This window comes from Diprion similis, chromosome 7 (genome assembly GCF_021155765.1).
Source record: "Diprion similis isolate iyDipSimi1 chromosome 7, iyDipSimi1.1, whole genome shotgun sequence".
NCBI lineage: Eukaryota > Metazoa > Arthropoda > Insecta > Hymenoptera > Diprionidae > Diprion > Diprion similis.
Window position 1 is genome coordinate 5,929,787 of NC_060111.1, and position 22,248 is coordinate 5,952,034.

At 37.8% G+C, this 22,248-nt stretch overlaps 1 protein-coding gene across 1 annotated transcript; it reads right to left on the bottom strand.

The window, feature by feature from the left end:
- Window positions 1–14: 14 nt before the first annotated feature.
- On the bottom strand, window positions 15–20,889 carry LOC124407876 (diuretic hormone receptor-like). The gene is made up of 10 exons (XM_046884437.1): window positions 20,617–20,889; window positions 5,671–5,860; window positions 3,459–3,552; window positions 3,027–3,120; window positions 2,864–2,944; window positions 2,473–2,549; window positions 1,717–1,836; window positions 1,293–1,478; window positions 1,019–1,179; window positions 15–845 (listed from the first exon to the last, which is right to left on the bottom strand). Exons 1-10 carry the CDS (start codon window positions 20,885–20,887, stop codon window positions 701–703), a joined length of 1,419 nt encoding a protein of 472 aa, XP_046740393.1. The 5' UTR covers window positions 20,888–20,889; the 3' UTR covers window positions 15–700.
- Between the last annotated feature and the right edge of the window lie 1,359 nt (window positions 20,890–22,248).

Sequence of the window (22,248 nt, forward strand, 5' to 3'; positions counted from 1 at the left end):
TGTTTTTTTTTTCCTAGCAGTGCATAATTTTCCCGATTTTAGGAACTCTGGAATAACGATTATAACTTCTCTGTGTTGAAATGTGTCTCAGTTCATGATTACTACGAATAAACATTATAATAACTATATAACGACATGTTAACACGTTTTTTCTTCTGAATTATCACCTAATGAATATAAATATAGCATTGAAAGAATAAATTGACACTTTCTAATCTAACATTATACATTCATGAAGAAAAAATCTACATTTAACATCAAACGATTCCTTCTGCATACATGTAATTGATATGACTATGTATGTACTGTACATGGTTGTGAGATTGCGTTGTGGTAAATAGTCAGTAGCAAAATTTAGGACATCTGATGATTATAAAAATAAACATTACACGTATTGAATCAAATCTAGCCACACGCAAATGACAATTTTTATACCCTGGTTTATTTATAAATATACATCATATATACGCACACGATGCTAGTAATAATATTATATACCATGTATACTCAGTTGTATACCATACATGCATATATATAGAATATATGTATACTCCTCTTTTTTTTGTACGAAGAATGGTACACGTAAAATTTATTTTGAGATATATATCAGTGATTTTAAGCCTTAAGGTATAATAATAATAATTATTATTATAATAATACGTGTGTGTGTATGTATATAGTATATATATATATATTATTTTTATTCGTTAAGATCTTCGGATATAGCCTTTTTTTCACGTTCTATAAACGCTGTTGCTGAATTGGCCCCAATAACTGTAGTTGTTGTTGTTTCACTCACTGTAGATTCCCTTTTCCGATAAGGATTCGAGGGTTGACAATAAAGTCTAAACAAATAACGTTGTAGGAAACGTGTACCAAACAAAAGTGTTCTATGATATCGAACAACCCTAGTTATATAACTACTAAAACTGCATTATTAATCACCCAGGGTATGTGTCTATATGAATTCAATTTTAATTCTGCTGTTTGTGATCGATAAGGGCCTGCAATTGTTTACCTTATGCTCTCCGTTCTTGAACGAGGTGACCAATTGTTACAGCTATAATACCGCCGATCTGCTCCAAGATTCCTTGCCGTACTCCATCTTGAGAAATGATGTCTCACGGTATTTTGTACCTCAGTATTAAGAAAGCAGTAAAATAGCGCTACCGAAAGACCCTGAAAAGAAATATTAAGCGAACAAATGGATCGTTTTGATTGAAATGTTATCTTTGGTACTAATATCTAATTCGTAGGAATGGGTAATGGCTGCAACATTAACAATGGATTACCTGAAAAGAGAGCAGCATCGCACGCAGATTTCCAAATGCATGAGCTATATCTCCTTGCGTCGGTCCGGCAAGTACAAGTATATAAGTAACGCCAAGGAGTGGAATGAGTACAAGAAGTGCCTTTGTAGCTTTTCTGTATTGCTGTGTCTCTACATTGTTTGCCGAACGAAGTTTAGTTATTAACACCTGAAATAAGACATAATTATGTGCGTATTTGTATTTTGTCGGTCTATATAATGTAAAATGACTCCTGCTTATAAAACAATACAATTCTTATTCCCATACTTCATAACTTTATATAAGAAGAGTTTAAACGTAATCTATAAAAACTTAACATCATGCCTATGTTTTCACATAAGAATATAAGTATATATGTTTTCTGAAACAGAAGTCGATATGTAAATCTATTTTTCTTAATACTCACCCACATGATCATAAAGAGGAATATAACGTTCATACAAAGAACGACGATTGTTGGTGCTATGTAAAACCAATCGTAAGGATGTGGTGCCATCCACGGGCAGTGTTTCGACAGTGTAATTTCCTGAAATAAAATCGAACTTCACAATGTATAACAACGGAGAATTATTTTAATCAATTATTAATCCTATAGCTATCAATGTATAGAAAATTTCTGTCAGTCCTTTAAAACCAGTACTTAATTCAGATCAAAAACATAGAATTCTGTACAACGAAAATTATGAGATGGTTTACAGTCATATAACTTTTTTTATGTTTTGAGGGAAACGACAATTGACGGAAGAAACATTTAAATGGAATAATAGTTTATCTACTAAACGAATGTCATCTGCAGAGAATAATTCAGTGCAATCCCAGAATTTGATTTTATCAATCAATCATTTCAGACATTTGGCAACTAATGGATGACAGGACAGATTTTTTCACAGAAATTTTTCACCGTAAAAATCTCTGTAGACTTGGTAGGTAATTTTGAAAAAAAATTTGAACAGCGAAAATCTAGTAACGTTGAGAAATACCGAAAAATCCCAAACGAAGGAAAATTACTTTGAATTAATGTATTGATGAAGACTTTTTGCAATATACATACACCATTGCAAATTCACTGAATTAATTTGCAAAGATGTTTACCCATTCCGTGATGAGTTTATGCGGTAAGAGAAAAATTTCACCGGTAGTCTGTTCAAAACAATACAATCACCTGTTGAATTTCTGAAATAACATTATCCCCGAGTGATTTGGCCATCCCCCACACTCCGGTCACGATCAATGGTGTTCCTAAAAATTGTGAAATGCGAATTAGTCTATTATATGACTGAGGAACGCTGCGCACACTTCGATGCAATAATATTTCCACGTATATAGCAATATTTCGATCCAGTGAATTGAAACGAATTGACCTATTCGATATTTCAAAGAATTGGGATTGAAACGAATTGGGACGGACTAAGGATTTGGGATAAGAGTGATCGAAGAAGAAGGGAATTGGTCTTGTTTGGTAACGACTTTCTGACTTTAATTCGGAATCCTTGGAGTCTGAAATTGAATCGCGATTCGGTTTCATTCGATGAAAAGTAGCAATTCATACGTACCCCAACCAATAATCAAACATAGTCTCAGTTTGATGTTGTCTCCGGTAAAAGTTTTTACTACTAACAGGTACAAATACAGTCCTGAAAAAACGAAACCTTGTGATTCGATTTCAATCGGTTTTACGATACGATTATATCAACGAATATCCCGTATGTTGTTTACCTTCGACAAACATCCAGAAAAAGTTTGTCAGATAGAAGTACTGTAGAATGGACAAGATTGTTATACAAGTTGGAAGATCCGTATGCGTTGATATCTGCAATGAATATACATAATTGAACGATTAGTAATGTACACAAGTTTTTTTTTCTTCTTCGTTAAACACGCAAAGAAACAGCTTGCACGTGTCAAAAAACCGTAAATTACAAAAATTAGTCACAAATAAATTAATTACAAATACAATATGCCGTGAAAATGTCAAAGATATTAAAAAAAAAAACAGAAAAAAAACGCCTTTACCATCTTTAATAGACAACACGCGACGCACCAATGTTTTTTATGTTGCAGGTCTGTCGAATACAAGGCGTAAATTTATGTGCAGAGAGCGGTTTGAGTTGCGTGATTACTACCGATAATGTTTATTTAGAACTTTACCTGCATAACAGCTGTTAGAATCCACATCAGATCAGCCAGTATGTAGGAGAACATTAAATTTGTGTGAATGCTATTTCTCAGGCACCTCAGTTCCCTTAATAAAATATAAATTTAAATTAGTATAACAATAATCGATATCTGAATAGGATTTTCTTAATTTCCTTTTATTCATTATAATTATGGTGACTAATATATTACACAACTTTTAAATCGAGTTTCGTGCACTGATGACGAAGACGAACAAGAAAGGTGCTGAATGAATTATATACTGAGAAAGGGATTGAAATAAATGTAAAAACAAGCGACCTATCACTCGAATTCTTGAAATAATTCAAACTCTGTTCGACTATTTATATTATACGTATTTTTTCCACGAGAACAAACACTTAAACTAACTGAATTATAATTACATCAAAGTTATCTCATAACATTGTTTACCGATGCCTCTTAAACTTGGGTAGATTGATTGATCTGTTATGTTACAGGCCGGCATAAATACACTCACGAAATGTGTATATAAGTTATAGGTACGTGTATGTATATGTTACACGTCAAGTTCGCACATTTAGGATACGAAAATACAATCACCGTATATAAGATAGGATAACAAAAGCTTGTACGAATGCTCGAGTTCAAGCCAATTAGGAGAACTTTGTGATTATTTGTTCATTCAATGTCTGTCGAGAGACCGGACGCGAGAAAAAAATTCCCCAGTTTTCAGATGCTCTCACCACTTTGCAACGTTTTATCAATAAAACTCTCCTTCCAATTGTTAGACAGAACACAATTCTCCGGTGAAAATTTCTCACAAAAAAAAGGGACTTAAGAGCGCAAACACAATGAGACTGAAGTTAGTAACATAACGTTAATGTAACGAAACTTTAGAATAAAAATCGTCATTTTCCAGCTTAAGAATAACTAGTGGAGTTGAATTTAGCAAATCTGCACTTGTTTTTTCTGTATGAAGGTTTATCGAATTTCAATAACGTTGCAAACTGCAATCTGATTATATACGAGTAGACGGTAAAAAAATTGGTTGAATTTCGGGAATTTAAAAGTCGACAACCAATTATTCAACTTGATTGCAGGGTTTGTATTATTCAAAAGTATGTAAATCGAGCTTCATTTACATATTTCTTTTTACTCGAATCAATCAATAGAAAGCACTGTAATTGATAATAAGTTCAACGGCAATTCGCTGGGTGACGCGAATTTTGCGGTATTCAGAAAATAAAAAAAACGCACTCAATCACTTAACTTGAAATTTTTAGAGAGGATTTCCGGATGGTTATATGGCGTAAATCAAATAATTGGTTGTCGAGTTATAAATAGCCAAAAATTGACCAACTTTCTCAGCTGTCTATGCGTATAAAAATCCGCTTCTACTTTTCTCATATGTCCCGTCATAAATTCCGAGGTTCTAACTGGATCTCTAGAGTTTGGGTGAACATCGCGAGACGACGAAATTCTGCGCGTCGTTTCACGATTCATCCGATCGAGGACGTTATCAGGTATGGACCACAATGGACCAAGTCACGCGATATGAAGCTTCCAGCTGTGCAAGCAACGGCAGAGCTGGGAATGACAGGGAGAGAGGTGCGGGTTTCCGTTCCTATTATTCCAGAACCTGTCTCACAATTGGCAATGAAGTTAGAGTCTACGCAATTACGCGATAAGTCTGAGTTACTTTAATCCCGCGTATAGTGAAATAAATTGCAGCAGTACCATTATGCAAACCTTGACAAAATACAGGGTGTTGCCAAGTAAACGCCGCAGTATGTTGAGTTGCCTATCACTCAGGAGAACCATTATCGGTAAAGCAGATCGTCGAATCAGGTTCGCTTCGGTCAAGTCAAGTCATATAATCACTTTGACTTGACTCCTAAATGCGATCACTAACCGCTTCAGCATGAGTTATAAACAATGGAACAACTGCTTGGCAACAGGGGAAATTCGAACTCACTCGGGAGAACTTTGAACGCGATACCTACCGATAACTCGGCAGGTCTGTATTACCAATATTTGTTCCCCTTAGTGGTAGACAACCGACTAACCTGCGACGTTTACTTGGAAACACCCTCTATAATAATAGTACAGTGGTACTTCCTTCGCACGCGGTTGGAGGATCAATGATGAGAACAAGTGGCTGGATTATGCATTACACGTAAGCTGCCTGCGATTGTATAACACATAAGTATATTATAATACTCACTTGTAGTACAAAAATATAGACACTGCGACGATGAGGGTGAAGAGGGAAAAGGAGTATCCAATAAAGTATATCATCGTCATCATTTCGATACCAGTTGTTCCAGGCGGTGTCAAAATTGTGTTTTCACACGCCGTGTAATTCGAGTATTTGTCCCACGTTCCGTTCGATCTACACCATCGACTCGCATTTTCTGAAAATTGAATGTAAACATTGTACAGAATGAAAAGGTAGCTGGAATTAAAATAAATTGGAAACGGAAGATTGCACACCAAAGTTCTCGCAACATCTGTCGAATATTCTGAGAATAATGAATTTTTTGGAAATTGGACTGCTACTGTTTTGCGACCGGAAGTCGAGAGATACCAAAAAAAATTGTGCCATATCTCCATCGAATAGTTATTTTTATCCACAAGGATTCGAATCGATTTTATTGTTTGTTAGGAATTGTTAGGAAAAGTTTCGCGACACGTCTGTACCGAATACTTGATGTATCACTGGAATTACGATCAAATCGATCGAGGCATTTCGCTGTAATTTAGCATACACGAAAAATTTATGGCTAATGTCATCCGAATGCTTGATTTTTCGCCCAAATTCATCCAAATCAATAAAGCCGTCTTACCAAAATTAAGTAAACAACATTTCCTGCGTAGGAATAAAAACACGGACACACATGATGAAAAATGCTAGAAAATGATTGTGTGAGTAATGAAGCGTCCTTCCAAGCTGATGAGATTTTTTTTTCAACTACGTATAATTTGACTTTTTAATTGCACTTTGTGGAATTTGAAAATTCTCCGTTTCATCGTGATACATAGATATACTGTTTCGATCAAATTTATCTTCATTGACTTTAGTCGGAGCTCTAAATGCTTTTCCCGAACCTCTTTTTTTGCTACACCTTTCCCATCCCCCAGACGCAGGATGGATCCTTAAACGTCGACGAAGCGCTTAAGCCATCAACTCCCTCTCTTTCAAGATTTAACCTGCTGGAAAATTGCCAGTATTGCGTGGATTTACCGAGTCTTTGACATTTTTGCTGTATAAAAAAGTGCCAATTTATCACGACGCGATGCGCAATAAATTTCCAGCAATCCAATAACTGCCGCATGTATATTCGGCGGATGGGCAGACACGAATTGCCTTATCTGGCAGGATTTCTACTACTTTTCTTCCCTCGCGAAATTCCCTAACCTTTATCGGTTTTCCAGTTCTGATACTATACTTGATTCAGCATTTGCTACAAAAATTGCTCACTGGACCCTTACATCTTTTGAGAAAATATTTTCTCACTCGGCATTGTGTCGCCACCGTAGGTACTTTGTGAATTATTGGTATAATGGCACGAATGGAAGAATTTAAGCATCATTCATATTTCTCTCGTATTCAGACGAATTTTAATTATTAGAGTAACATAATTTAAAGCAAAGCTAATTAAAACAAGTACAGAGAAGAGGCGATAACTCGATTTTACCAACAAGCATTGTAGAATAAAGGAAAAGTTTTATTACCTAGAGTGAAGAGAGAGAAATTCGACTAAGGATAAATAATCTAATCTCTAATATTGAGTAACTATCCAGTTATTATATTGTTTAGCCACGAAAATCTCTTGAAAGATGCAAAAACAGAAAATACAAGAATTATAGACGAAAGTTTAGATATTTAATATTTTATTTCAAGTCGCTTGGAAATTGTTAAAAATCTAGCAAAACTAGACCAACTCTAGAAGATAAATAAAAACCGTTTAACAATAGGTGAATTTGTAAGATGATAATCGATTTCGAAGCAATTTCAAATGACCAACGATATATCATAGCTTTTATTTAATAAGTGTAATAAGTAGAATATAAATTCAAAGAATCAATTTTGATAAAAAAAAAAAAAAAAAAAACAACTACATAAAATTCCCTTTCTCTACACACATCCACACTTACAAACATTGGAAAACAATCCTTTAAAGAAATTCCCGTTTCCCTTAAATTTCTCCAAATGTTTATCATTGAAAAATCGCAAGAAGGGCCAAGTTTTGTTTCAGCGGTTGGTAGGGTGAATAGAAACGTGGGGTTCATTATCTCTTGTCACATCTGTTATCAGTTTTTTGTTTTGTTTCGTCTCGTTTTTCTCTTCTTATCTTTTTCTTGTTTGCTTAGGTAGTCCTTTTTCATTTCTATCCCCGAAGCGGGTGAGGATGCTGTATAATAGACTACGTCGAATATAGGTATACAGTATATACTTATCGGAATAATACCGTGTCGTTCGGTCAGGTTACAAGCCTAATAGGGTCCCAGGGTGAGAAAACAAACGTGACCTCGATTCCGACGAAGAAAGAATATATAAAAGACGTATAGATAGCGAGAGAGAATTACAATCTGTCTTGAGCAGATTATATTCCCTGAAATTTCCGAGTCGCAAAAATCCCGTTGTCGGTAAATATTTCTTTTTTTTTTGTTTTTGTACGGCAAAAACCGAGCCACTAGTTTTTATATAAATATACATATAGGTATTTATTTTTTTCCTGATGTACATAAATTGAGGAATTTTTTTATCTCGTTATATCTAATTGCGAAATTATAAATCGACATCTCAGATTCTTCTTAAAATTTTTCATTTCCCCGCAAAGGTGTGGATTTTTTGTTTTTTCATTGTTCATAACGTCCAAATAATTGCAAAATTTTTCCAAGCTAAATCCTTTTCTTTTCAAAATTCTGCACATAATATAATTTTGCATATGTACCAAAAGATGAGACAGATTTTGTAGATATTTGGAAAAACCGAGTCACGCGTTTCAAACGTTGGGATAAAAATAAATGAATAAGAAAAAAAGCAAACCGAAATTTCTGAAATTCCTCATCGATATTCAGCAGCTGCGTCGAATGTTATTAATGTATGTACATATATGATGTAAAAAATTTCGCGGTATATTTGTGACACGACGTCAGAGGCATTAGATGAAATGCCACTCGACGAAACGTCGTCACACATGAGGAAGCTCCGAGTGAGAGGGAGCGAGTAAAATACAGAAGAAAATGAGACGTCGTATAAATTTGAATAACCCGAGCCGAGCAGCCCGAGCCTTTGAAGATCGAATGTATTTCTAACGAGTTTTCCCGCCCCTTTTCCTCCCGCGTCTCTACACATCCAAGTTTTTCCTCTTCTCTTATTCATATTCCTCCTCCTCCTCCTCCTCCTCCTCCTCTCTCAATTTCCATCAAATCAAAGACCCTTGTCAAGTGAAGAGGGATAATAATTTTTCCCAGAGAAATATCATACAAATAAATATAATATATCTGCAGCAGAGCTGTCTTATCGAGATAAAGATAAATTTTTCCACCAATTAATAATAATACAATATTAAACTGCGACAAAGAGGGAATTCGAGCAGGGAAATAAATAAATAGACGCTAATACTCCAGCGATATTTTTAGTCCTGATAATAAACTTTACACCCGATACCGCGCATATCTGTAGAAAAAAGAAAAGAGATACGTTGGACAAATTGAAACGCCTTTACTTGCCAAAAACCAAATCCGCGAGGGGGGCGCGCGTAAGTGCTCGTATAATGAAGCTGGGCAATATGCTCCGCTAAAGTATAAGTATAAGGCACTGTAACAGCTCCTCCAGCTCTTCATGTGTCGACTCAAATCAAATAATAAATTATCTCCCTATACAGCCCTGCGTAATACAGAGGCGGTTAATTTTATACACTCGTATAACCCACGCCAATATATTTATGTACATATATATAGTATATTATTAAACCGTCTGTAAATATCGTGTGGTAGATAAAATTTCAAGATTAGGTATATATTTATGACAATTTGACAGTGAATTAGAGAAATTATTATCGCTCGTGTCATCACATGTGCAAATGATGCGGCACCAATATTTATAATACAACAACGTTAATTTTATTTCATCGTTTTTTCTTTTTTATTTCTCTTTCTTATTGTGGTCACAAATCTGTAATACGTATTGCTAGTGGTGTTAACGTGAATTCGTGATTTAGAAAAAAAAAAAAAAAAGATATATTTTTTTTTTTTTACCACAAATGGAACGCGCCAATTGGGAAAACTGAATTAAACCGACAATTTTATTTGTATATTCCGGTCAGAGCGGGGCGTTAGACCAGCGTGAAATTGTGATTCGTAGAGGGTTTGACGCGGCGATCATCAACCGGAAGTATTGTTGAGACCTACAAGGGGAATGAATAATTAGCGAAGGAAAATATACGCGGATTAATTAATCGAATTATACGCGGATTCGGACGGTGACACTACTGACACTTTGAACAAAGAAGGCTGCGATGATGTGAGGCAAAGAACCGTGTAAAAGGCAGAGGGAGTAAACGCATGACTCGGCTTTATTTCAACACGCAGAAATCGCAAGGGAATTCGCAGTGATGGACGCGCCGACTAAACGACCGGCGTTATCCGCGGATGTATGTAAAAGGAGGGTAAAAAGTACGTCGGCATAAATCGCTTTAGTCTCCACGCGTTATGCGGATTAATGGAATTGTTTTTCGCTACCCTTTTTTTCATCATACTGCAGAGAAGGAGAGATAGGAATGAACAGATATACACTTTTCAAACGTTTTACCTTACGTAGAAATAACTTTGACCTTGAATTTGAATTATTCGGACGATGGCGGGGATCAAAATGGCCGTCGCCGTCGGCCCACTTGGGATTTTATTTTGGCGCTACGATCGATTTCAGTACACAAAAATACTTGAGTTATGATTCACGGGAAAGATTATCACGGCAAGAATAGTTTAGACATGATTTTTTTACCGAGAGAAGTCTAAACGCTAGAAAATTTAGCCAAAAACTCAGTTCGCAAGTGTGTTGCCTAAGGTTAGGGGTAGCAAATATGACTTTTCGAAGATCCGTATGATTTAATGTTGCAAATTTAATCTACCGAGAAAATGATAGAGGCGGACTGTACTTTTCCGGTGCTCGATCCAAACAGGAATATCCGTGAAACGTGGAGGGTTGTGTAAGCTGATCCCTTGGAAGTATTAATTAATGAATGAAAGCTGAGCGAATTACGAAGTTTCGGTTGGCGAGCAATGAACGGACCGCGAGGCAATTATCTATAATTAAAAGTCTTAACTTTTCATTACCTACCATTTTCCTAACTCTTGTATGAACCTTCTATCGTAACGGCCCGCCAAATCCTTTCGCATAAAGCTTCGATTAAATTAACCCGCAGCGTCTACAGTAACACTTACTCTATCTTATCGTTTACACGTGTCTGAGTTTGAGTACACGGGCCATTCCCCACAGATTATCTCTTAGCAGACATAATATTATTTCTGTGAGTGTTAAATCTCTTATGATTATTACTGTCTGTATATTGTTAATTGTAATTTTATTACTCCGTGCAGATATATTGTTACGTTTTTTTCTAAAAATTCATTTTACTATAAATCTGCAGGATAATTTAGAGTTTTCGTTATTTGATAAACGGAAACTTTTACTGCATATTTTACATTTTTCTCTAAAACGAAACTCAGATCAATTTGGTTGAATTCCTTATTTTTTTAAATCTTATAAAATATCGTTCAAATCGTTAGAACTTAAAGTTTCCAAACTTTCAATATACGTTTGCAAAGAAAGATTCAAACTCGCTTTCTTTTTCACCCTTCTAGGACTAGAGTTCCATTATTCAACGGCATTGAAAAATACTAAAAAACTTATTTCCCTCAAAAAGCCTGGAAAAACATTTCCGTATAGAAAACTGTTTATAAATATTGAAACGAAAACTTTGGGATGAAAACTTTTTTCCACTGAAGGATCATCCCTTATCATTGTTTACCTTTCGCGTGAGCAGAAAACATTCGTTCGCACGTAGCGTGCAGCCGCTTGTATCACGCGAATACACATTAAATAGAGCTAAATGCATGTGTTCAGGTAATTAACGAGTAAAACTGCGCGAATACCCGCCGAGCCACTTTAATACGGACCCGGATTGGATTCAGTCCCTTGCAAAGATCATAGATTGCTTTAGCCAAATAACAAACTATAATAACTTTTTGTGTACATATGAACGAGCAGGTTTAATTAACCGTAACCGTAAACGGAGTGCGCTTTCAAAGTTGAATGTATGTATTCCCAGCTGAGGGAGAGATTTATTAGTTTTTTTTTTTTTGGTAAAATTTACCTGATAATTTTTCATACATGCTCCAAAGTTTACCGAACAAAACTCTCTGAAAGCTTCGATGAATATTAGAGAGGTTTTACGGTCGTTCGAAAATCAGAATATGATGGAATATATAAATTCGAATAAAAAATGGGATTCTTTTTTAGGCCTCGATGCCTGAGGTGAAATTCGAAACTTGAATATACTCTGAACGCCTGAATAGAGAACCAGAATTTAAATATTTTTTTGTTTGTTTTTTTTTTCTCTCTTCTTTTTGTATTATTCAACGTTGTTAAGGGTATCAGTGCAAGTCGCAAGTTGTGAATTGAATGAAAAAATTCCAACCACCGTATTTACATTTAAAAACAATTATTTTCATTTCACTAAAAAACCTCCGTCGAGTTGATTTCGCTGTTGAATATCTCTTCGCAGTTTTACACGTTTCTGGAAGAGAAAGAAAGAAAAAATCTTTGAATGTCAGTAAGTTGTAGTTATTTGTTGAGAAAAAGTGGCATATAATAATGTTGTGAAAATCATTTCCGATTTTTTACAGTAAGATTGTAAGGGAAGATTTTTCTCCAGTAGGGGGGCTATAAAAGATGAAAGGAAGAAACAAGGCGATCGTACTCAAAGGAAAAGATAAAAGTATAAAAGAAAAAAAGAAAAGAATTGTGAAACGTATCCTGAAGAATTTACGAGTGTACAACGAGTTTACGAATTCTTTTTGGGCTTGAGTCCTTTGTCGAGTACTGAAGAGACCGGTGCTCAGAACGTTTGGGGAAATTCAAGGAATGCTGAGAGCACGTTATATTAAGGACATAAGAGACGTACAATCGGGTCGGAAAATGCTGAGACGAGAACGTGATAAATAAAAGTTTAAAAGTGTGTCACTGAAGCTTATTTATTTATTATTTGAAAAAAAACTTTGAAACATTTTGACGAAAAGTAGGTGATTTTGTTTAAGTTTAACGATTTCTCCAGAAATTGAGTGAAATTTTCTCCGAGACCGTTACATGAAATCATATCAACCCGACGAGTAACAAGGAGGAACGATTATATGTGGATAAAAACAAGCTGCAATAATTACACTAGATTTTAATCTGCACACTTGAAGCACTTAAGGTACTTATAAAGACCCGTTGTACACCTAGAAAACGCGGAGATGCAAAACTCTTATACCACTCAAGCGATCAGAGTGAAACTTGGGCAATTAATGCCTTATTTTGGCAAAATGTGGAGCATCTTTTCACTTTTTCAAAATTTTGAAAAAAATTTTACAGATTTGTTACCACCCACAGAAATTGGCCAAATTTTCACAGTTGCACGGAATGTATCGAACTATCCGGTATGATGCCACTCGGCAGTGATGAAATACACATTTTGAGCCCAGTCCTATGAGATTTGATGGTGAAATGACGAAATGGCAGCTGATCTGGTTTCCGGTTACGAACAACACCGAAATCTCATTTTTGCGACATTTGTTACCGACATTACTCGCATGCCGGTAATGTATGCGTCTAATGTCGGTAAAAAATTACCGGCATGCATGAAAGGTCAGTAACAAATGTCGTCAAAATGAGATTTCGGTGTACTTCGTAATCGAAAACCAGATCAGCTGCCATTTCGTCATTTCACCATCAAATCTCATGGGACTGGGCTCAAAATGTGTATTTCATCACCGCCGAGTGGCATCATACCGTATAGTTCGATACATCCAGTGAAACTGTGAAAATTTGGCCAATTTCTGTGGGTGGTAACCAATCTGTAAATATTTATTCCAAATTTTGAAAGAGTAAAAAGACGCTCCACTTTTTGCCAAAATGAGGCATTAATTGCCCAAGTTTTACTCTGATCGCTTGAGCGGTACAAGAGTCTTGCTTCCCCGTTTTTTCGAGGTGTACAACGCTTCTTTATAAGCACCTTGAATTGCGTTGTAAGTCGCTGAAAATGTCGCCCGAAAAACGCTGTTTTTACGGCTTACTTTTATTGGATTGTAGCTGGCTTCGATAGCGCTTTTTCAGCCACGCTTTCGTATAATATCGACAGATTTTAGCCCTGACTGTACATCCCAGACATCCCTAACTCGGTATATACAAGCATTATTGAATCACAATGTAGACATGTATTACGTGCCGGAGGGTTGAAGTAACCGCGAGTAATGAACTCGAGGAAATCTGACTCGGTTACTTTGGACCGCGGTTTTGAGCAGAGATTTTCGACCCGCAGGAATAGAAATAAAAAAGTAACTTTTGACCTGCATAACCGGCGTTTCGAGAAAACAGCAAAATTTAACGTTTTTTTTTTTTTTCTTGCTCCTTTTATCCTCAAAAACTGCTGTCGATAGATGAAAAATGCCTCGACTATCGCGTAGATCGGAAAATTCTACATTCATTGAATTATGTCCTCGTATGTCGGAAACAGCGTCGGTTTAACAAATAAAGGAAAAAACGAATAATTTCACCAAAACTCCGCAGATTCCGTCGATAAGTAGAATTCCTTTTTTCCTAATTTATCAATTCGACCCCGTTTCCAACATATCATGACATAATTCGACGCGGAATTTTCGCTTTACACCGAGCTTTCCCAACCCACAACCGAACCATGGACCAAAATTAGCTCCGGAGTATTTCGGTGTGGACACTGTATAGATGAGCTTGCAGAAATCGTACAGATTTGTTCGAGTGAAATTTTGCGAATACCAAGGGATCCCGGCAGCGGTGATGGATGAAAATTAGTGTAACATTCTACCGTATGGTTCTCCATTCTTAATGACCTTGGGTAAGCTTTGCTGCTAAACAATTCATGGCGGCCTCTAGTCGTTATGATACCGGCACCATATTTTCCCCATTACCTTGCTCACCGTGCTCTCCTGGTCCGTAAGTACCTGTTCATATATTATATACTCATGCCTTTGTATAACGTAGGTACTAACCCGTTACATCTAGCCACCGGAAATTACATAGACCTCGAAGCATGAGGGCTTTCGAAAAAGTGACCCAAAGCTCGAATCGTGTCTTTCAGTATTCGCTAAACTTCTGTATATAAGACATTTACTCTGAGAAAAGCAGTTAGAATTAACAGAGACACGAGAGTGTCGCATTCCATTTGTAGGTTTACCTCATGTTTCGTTATCATCGATACAAAGGCTTGATCGGAAAGGGTTCCGATGTAATCAGAGAATGGATCGATGCAATGTGGAGCCGTGACGTTACCACTTCGTCCTGTCGAATGGCTGACCGTGCAATTCATATTTGCTGGTCAGAAATTCATCACCGAAACTCAATCTCTCACATGTAGTAGTGGTGTGGTACATTACACGAGAGTGTTCGATCAAGCTTGATTGATCGAAACTTAGGTCGCATCATATTTCTCTTCTATTATACATGTATATTAGGGTGGCGCAAAAAAACTGACTATTTTTTGTTTTTGAGTCACGTGTGACAAAATGTTAGTTTTTGATTTTTTAAGAGCCCACTCCAAAGGACAGTTCACAAAAAATTTTTTTAGAGGTCTCTCCACATTCTTTAAAACGTCAGAAATCGTCAAAAATCGATTTTTTTTTCTCTTTACGGTATAATTTTATAGACAAAAAAAAATAAGTTCCCGAAAGTTTCAGTTCAAAATTTGAATTTTGAAAGGTCGCTCATAATTTTTTTTCAATTTTCTCGTGCATTTCTTTAGATCTTTTCGAGCGACCTTTTAATATTCATATTAAACTTTCATAAATTTTTTTTTTTCAATTCAGTAAGAAAGAATCGATAACAATACACCACTACATGAATTAAAAATCAAACAAAACACTGAAAATTTAATTTTTTAAATTTAATTTTTAGACGATTTTTGACATTTTTTTTAAATTTGGAGCGACCTCTTAAAATTTTTTTTATCAACTGTTCTTTGGAGTGGGCTCTTAAAACATCAAAAACTAACATTTTGTCACACGTGACTCAAAAACAAAAAATAGTCAGTTTTTTTACGCCACCCTAATATACATATATATATATGCATGAGAGTCAAGTGGCGGTAGCTTGACCATCAAAATTTTTGCGTAGTGCTTCGGATGATAGAGAAAAAACGAGGGAAAAAAGAAATCTAAACGACTTTCAGAACCATTGTTTTTTTTTTTTTTCTTTTCATTTCTTTTTTCTTTTATACCTACAAAGGCATAAATTTCGCATCTTTGCGAGAAAAGTTAAGTGTCTATATTTCACTTGTAATATCGGAACGGACGGTTGTAAAAGAAAAATTATCTAGATATAAAATAAGACATATGCGGAAAACTTATGCCAAGTTTGAAATTGATCTTCTTTTCCCCCAGTTTCATGTATTACATTACTATACCTATGTATGTACATACATACATACATAGTTTCTCTTAAATCGTTTATTCTGCTCGTGTACTTTGCCGCAGGGCTGCAAAGAAGGGATGCAACGGCTATATACGCTGCAACGTGCGTGACTAACGAGGGAAAAACATTTCAGATCTAGCTGACTCCAGGGAGCTGTTTATACCGAAGGTAATAATGTTTAACCCCTATATATCTCAGTTTCGAGTTTCAAGTATTCTCAAGTTTCCACAACTGCGTGCATTAGTAAATTCACTGCAGCAACCTAAGCTGCAGCTAACAGCGTTGATGCAACTGCCGGTAGATCAGGGGTTCGTTTCTGTATAAACAAAAACAACTCCATTAATTGGAGACGAACTTGACTCGCAATAGCTCAAGAATATTGAAGATTAAGTTAAAAAGAGTGGAAACGAGCCAGAGCACATCGAAATCGTGTCGAAATAAGCAGAGTCCAATCATTTCGAACATCCTAATAACAAAATTGTCTCTCAGAATCATTTCTGTTGCATATCATGGATGTCGTTTTATTCGCGTTGATTATCATCAGCGCGAACAACAATGCTTTCCATTTTCATAACTGTCGATTCCAACGATCCTTGATCCCAGTCGATACAACGAAGATTAGCGAGGAACCAGACCGTCGCGTCGTCGAACTTCTTCGCTCCAGGGGTTGGTATGATTTGATATACAATAACCGTTATATCTTGTTCTCCTAATTTTTTTTCTTTTCTTTTTTTTTTTTTGTAATTCATTCAATTTTTTTCCCTCCATATTTCCATTTGCATTGAACAGAAGAACCCCCCATTGCCTTTCCCTGGGGCTGGTCTGGTTGCGTGTGCGATTTCCTTTCTTCAGATAAGAGAGAGAAAGATAGAGAGAGATAGAGACAATCCCAACCCGAGGCTCTTTCTTTCGAGTATAAATTACTTTGCTCCGAGCACACAATCTCCTCATCTCCTCCTCCTACTCCTCCTCCTCGTCCTTCTTCTTCTTCTTCATCTCCTCCTCTTTCTCCTCCTCGGTTACCTTGTACGATGCCAACAGAGATCTGTTAGCCACCGCCTCCAACACGGCCAGCTGCCTCCTCCAATCAACTTGACGCTACTTCTCGGAAAGCACTTTTGCCATTAAACCCTGTGAACTGGTTGCGCCTAATTTTTAGTGTACAAAAGAAGAAGGAAAGGAAAGGAGGTAAAAGGGGAGATAAAGAAGAAGAAGGAGGAGGAGGAGGAGGAAAATGGACGGAGCGAAGCTCGCTCGACGCTCTTGTGTACGTACTTAGCAGCCGCTAAATGGACCTCATTTACCTCTGGGTAAAAGGCCTTTTCCTCTCCTGCGAACACCCTGCAGACGCTATTTATAGTGACACTAGAGCCAAGAGTTGACCGTCGAGCTTTTTATTCGATAATAATGAACGAGCGATCATTTCGACCGCCATGCTTGGCAGAGGCTACCTGGATCCACATCAACCGCCTGTAATTAACGGCCTCGCAGCCGTGGGTTGACCGAGTTTAGGAAGAGCACTTATCCCTGATTACATCAAACACAGATTCTCTCTTCGATATTACCTTACTCGCGATACCGGCAAGCAGGTCAGTCCATTTTACGCACGGATGGTCGGACTGAGCTCTTATTTTTATATCCTCTTATCCTTGTCCTTATCCTTTCGGTCAGGAACCGTGATACATGAAAGGGAAGTGAAAACTCGTTTTCGCTTCCGAAATACGATCCACAAAGGGAAACGACAGCTGATGCTAAACCTCGAGTTTCTGGGGTTCAAAGTTAAGCGAGTAGTCGAGGGTGGTCAACTCCAGTAAACAGGTACTCCAGTGAAGAAATTTCAACTGGCATCAACAACCTTTTATGGGTTTCAAACGGCTTATCATGGCCAGAGGTTTCACAGACAAAACAAGACTTTGGGATGTGAGGTTAGGTTAGCGCCTCGAGCCAATTCGAGGAACATTCGATTCACCGACACTGTGAACAGTACGTAAGCAGGCTGACTGCGTGCGGTACAAGTTTGACAAAAGTTTAGACCCTGGGTATTTCAGAAGTAAATTTGACGTATATTTTAGTCAGTAATGTCGGAGACAGAGCATTACCTTGTCAAGTATAAATGTATACATTTTCATTCCCGAAGGAGACTAACGTTTTCGTCAGACCATGGATACCGTTGAAGGGTATATAGAACGTCAAGCAAGGTAAGCGAAGCGAAAAGGGGTTAGAACGTCGTCACAGAAAGGAGAATCGAACCTGAGACACAGGCGAATACATGAATACATGTATTATCCACGAACGAAATATATCCTGACAAATGGCGTAATTGAATTTCGTCGACGTTTCATGGCTGAGCTGTATTTTCAAACTAAAATTAACAATGGCTATCCTTATACTCTTGGAAGCGGAGTTTCAATTTGTCCAGAAGATAATGGATACCGTCAGAAACGTCGGTGTCCTGACCTCGGACCTATTATCATCATCGAAATGGCGAATCCGTTATGCTGTGAACACTAAATAAGTATCCCTGAAGGACGAGCTTTGTGGGTAGCGATTATACGGGTCGTGGATGAGTGGCTGAACGATTCATGGATATTCTCGTCCACCCTTCAACCCCCCTATGCTTGCCAGGCCAGTGTGAGTGACACGAGAGTTTGTCGTGAAAGTTCAGCGTTCAGGCCGTTTGATGTTGAGCATAAAGCCTTCGTTGGATAAACTGTTCACCCGCCTATTAAGCGCATAGCTTGTGGATGCTTGTTACACATAGGTAGACGGGGACAAATGTGCCAATAGATGGCACGTTCAGTCCGTTAATTACGGAACCGCGTTATAGGGTGATCAGATCAAGCTTTTGGTGTCATTACTGACAACTCGACTTATTCGGTAGGTACTCGGCTAAATTAAAAAATTCCAAAACGACAGATTCTCGCCTCCCTTTTTTTTTAATTGGATAAAATTTCCGAAAATACCTTTACGTTCGACGGTTATGCCAAAGTGCGTGTGTATGGGTATATCGATCCCGTAATAAAAACCAATTAACCGACCAAGGTTTTCCCGCGAGTCTGCCGTATACGCTCAAAATTCATCGTCGATAGATAATTAGAAGGCGAGATTAATAATATATACCACCGAGGGAGAGAGAGAGAGAGAGAGAGAGACGAGATTGTATTATATTATACGTTGTACGTCGTAAAAAAATAATGGTTATTATATTTCTTTGTTTTGTGCTCGAATTATATTTGCGATATAGCGGGAAAATTGTAGAAAATTTTTAGTTTTTTTTTTTTTTTTTTTGAAAACCGAGAGAAAGTAAAAAGTCTAAAAAAACGAAGGTGAGGTATGACAAAGAAGGACAAAAAAAAAAAAAAAAACAACCAACCTACAGACAGCGATTGTGTGTGCGAAATCGCGTGGCAGAGATTTTTCCCCTTTTCCTCGCCCTTTTTCTATGCGACATCCACAAACGAGAGCAAAATAAAAAGAAAAAAAAAAAACTGATGTAATAAAACGATCCAGCGAGCCATGAGACAGGGTAAAAGAAGAAAAGTTGCTTCGTCTCCGGACGATTGCACGAATTGAAAAAAAAATTAATACTCCAATATTAATACGCATGCAAATACATATGCGGTAAGGTAGATGTTATAAATAAAAAAAAAATAAAAAAAAAAATTGCTTTTATTACTGCGATTCGTACATGAAGTACGTACCTTGAAAAAAATTTGGTTTTACTTTTACTTGTACTCTGAAGTAAAATTGATCAGCAAACTATGTATATACTCTTATAGGTATACCCTATTTAAATCGAAACCTTGTTTTGGTTATACAATAATACCGTGGAAAACAACATGTCGCGGAATGTAAACCCCACGCGGGGGGTTGAAGAGATAGCAAATAACCTATCCACAGAATGGAATTTCAGGCATTCAGAATCTCCTACCAGATTCTCCCCTGCTGTCCAGCATTCCTCGCATCTCTCTCGACAACGAAAACAAAACACAGGAACCCACCCTTGTCGCTTCGCCAATTTTCCATAGAAAAAAAAAAGAAACAAAAAAAAAAAAAAAAAAAAAAATCAAATACCTAGATAGGTACACCATCGTTGTTTTAACTCGATGATAAAAAATGTAACAAGATCTAACCCCCACCCCGCCTGTTCACTGATGACCTCCACTAGGAGAAAGAATAAGTGGTTTGGTACGGTATGATGAGGTGCACACGCAGGAACACACGGAGATACATGATACGAGAGAGAGATCGTAAAAGCCTCGACACAATACGAATGACATTAATTTCCAGCAGCACAACACACGTCGTGCCACCACAACGAGGCGGGGAGGCCATGATAACTCGTAAAACGACACTCAACCTCGCGCTTCACGCGTCACTGTTCGTCCGATTGGACATAGCGACAAAATCGAGCAAACAACGAGAAGGCTCGCTGACGATGAGAATGATCATACTTACGAGACTTGTCGTACTGGATACCATTCAGCTCCTCGAAGCATGGCAAAGTGGCGAGGTTTCCTGGCGGTGTATGAGGCCAGCAGAGAAGCGAGTCCCAGTCAACTTCGCACCCCGGCTCGTGATGGGGATGTTCCTGACGTCTGTACTTCTCCAATGAGCATTTCACCTCCTCGGTAATGAGGGAGTCATTCAGCTCGTTAATGTAGTTTAGAACGTTGAGTACGTAGTTGACCTCTACCGGCATGGTGCCGTTGATAGAAAAACCTTCCATCCTTTCTCGACCCTCAACGTTGACGAGTACGGGATGCACCAACGCAACGGTAACCTAGCCTTAGCTCAATCACCGCGATCTCCTGGTCCTCCCGTTCATCTACGGCATGAGATCACCAGGTCAACAGTCCTCCGGGAAGTCGTTTCAGTATAGTAGCTAAGCTGATGCTGCAGGTATTATCTACTACTACTACTACTACTACTACTACTACTGCTACTTTCCGCGGTACGGATTGCGAAAAAAAAACGGCGCAGTCTGCACCTGCAGGAGCGTCACACCGCGCGGACCTCTCTCCCGACGGCATGACTCCCCTCGTCGACGGATCGCGAGGAACAAACCGCTCCTCCTCCGTCGACGGGATCCAGCCGACGGATGTGCCGATATGGATTTTCGCCTACCTAGGTATACGTGTGCAAGCCCGATGCCTCTGTGCCCGCAACGACGTTCTCGCGGTTCATCAACCAGAGCATGCGCGAACCCCGCACGCGGACAATGATGCTGCCGCCCATCCCCGAGTCTCACGAGGACTATTCCTCGGCCCGATCGTCAACTCCACCCTCGATGACGATATACCGCGCTTTTACGTCCTCGGGAATGCGCCGACGACGACGGCGGGGGGGGGGGGGAGGGCTGCTTTTCTGTCCAAGCTCGCGTTTCATTTCGTTTCTCCTTCTCGTCCAAAGACGAGGGGATGAAGACGGGACTTTAGCGATTTTCAAATATCGAAGACACGTCGAGATGTGTTATGCCTTTATCCATCCCGAAGAGGAGACGCGCGACGCGGGTTTAAGGATGTATCAGGTGTTCGCGACGACGACGTTACGGTTTGAAATTTATGAACAGAGCTTGGTAAAACGATATTTGACATTAGGTTAACGTAACGATGCGTTTTTCTGTCTGTATTTTTTTGTTTTCCCTGCTTTTTTTTTTTTTTTTTTTCATAAACTATCCTCTTAATTTTATAATAATTATACTTCAACGAAGTTATATATCATTTGCCATATACTTACTGCTTCAATTTCTACAGTTTACTGGATTTCAGACACTCCTTATAGTCGAGTTATGAAACAAAATCATTATTAAACATTAAGAACGTTATAAACGAACTTTAACTTCGTAATTAAGTTCTGATAAGTTTCATAGAAAAACTTTTACACCCTTTGGCGTGAAACAACAACAACAACAACAACAACAAAATAATAGGAAATCGTGAATCACAATCGGAATAGCTCGGTAATAAACATTCTGACACGAGTTACGTTGTGTCAAGCAATTTGCACATTCCGTTAAATTTTCATCGATATCCGTACATTTTTTCCTCAAATGAATTTCTCCGCAAATCAACTCTGATGGATTTTTAA

What these genes read in the sequence shown, in the direction of transcription:
- LOC124407876 (XM_046884437.1), bottom strand. Translation starts at nt 20,887, where the DNA reads ATGGAAGGTTTTTCTATCAACGGCACCATGCCGGTAGAGGTCAACTAC. An exon ending in TTTCTGGATGTTTGTCGAAG is followed by an intron (nt 2,945 to 3,026) that starts GTAAACAACATA and finishes TCGTTTTTTCAG; the next exon opens with GACTGTATTTGTACCTGTTA. An exon ending in TTATTTCAGAAATTCAACAG is followed by an intron (nt 1,837 to 2,472) that starts GTGATTGTATTG and finishes ATTTTATTTCAG; the next exon opens with GAAATTACACTGTCGAAACA.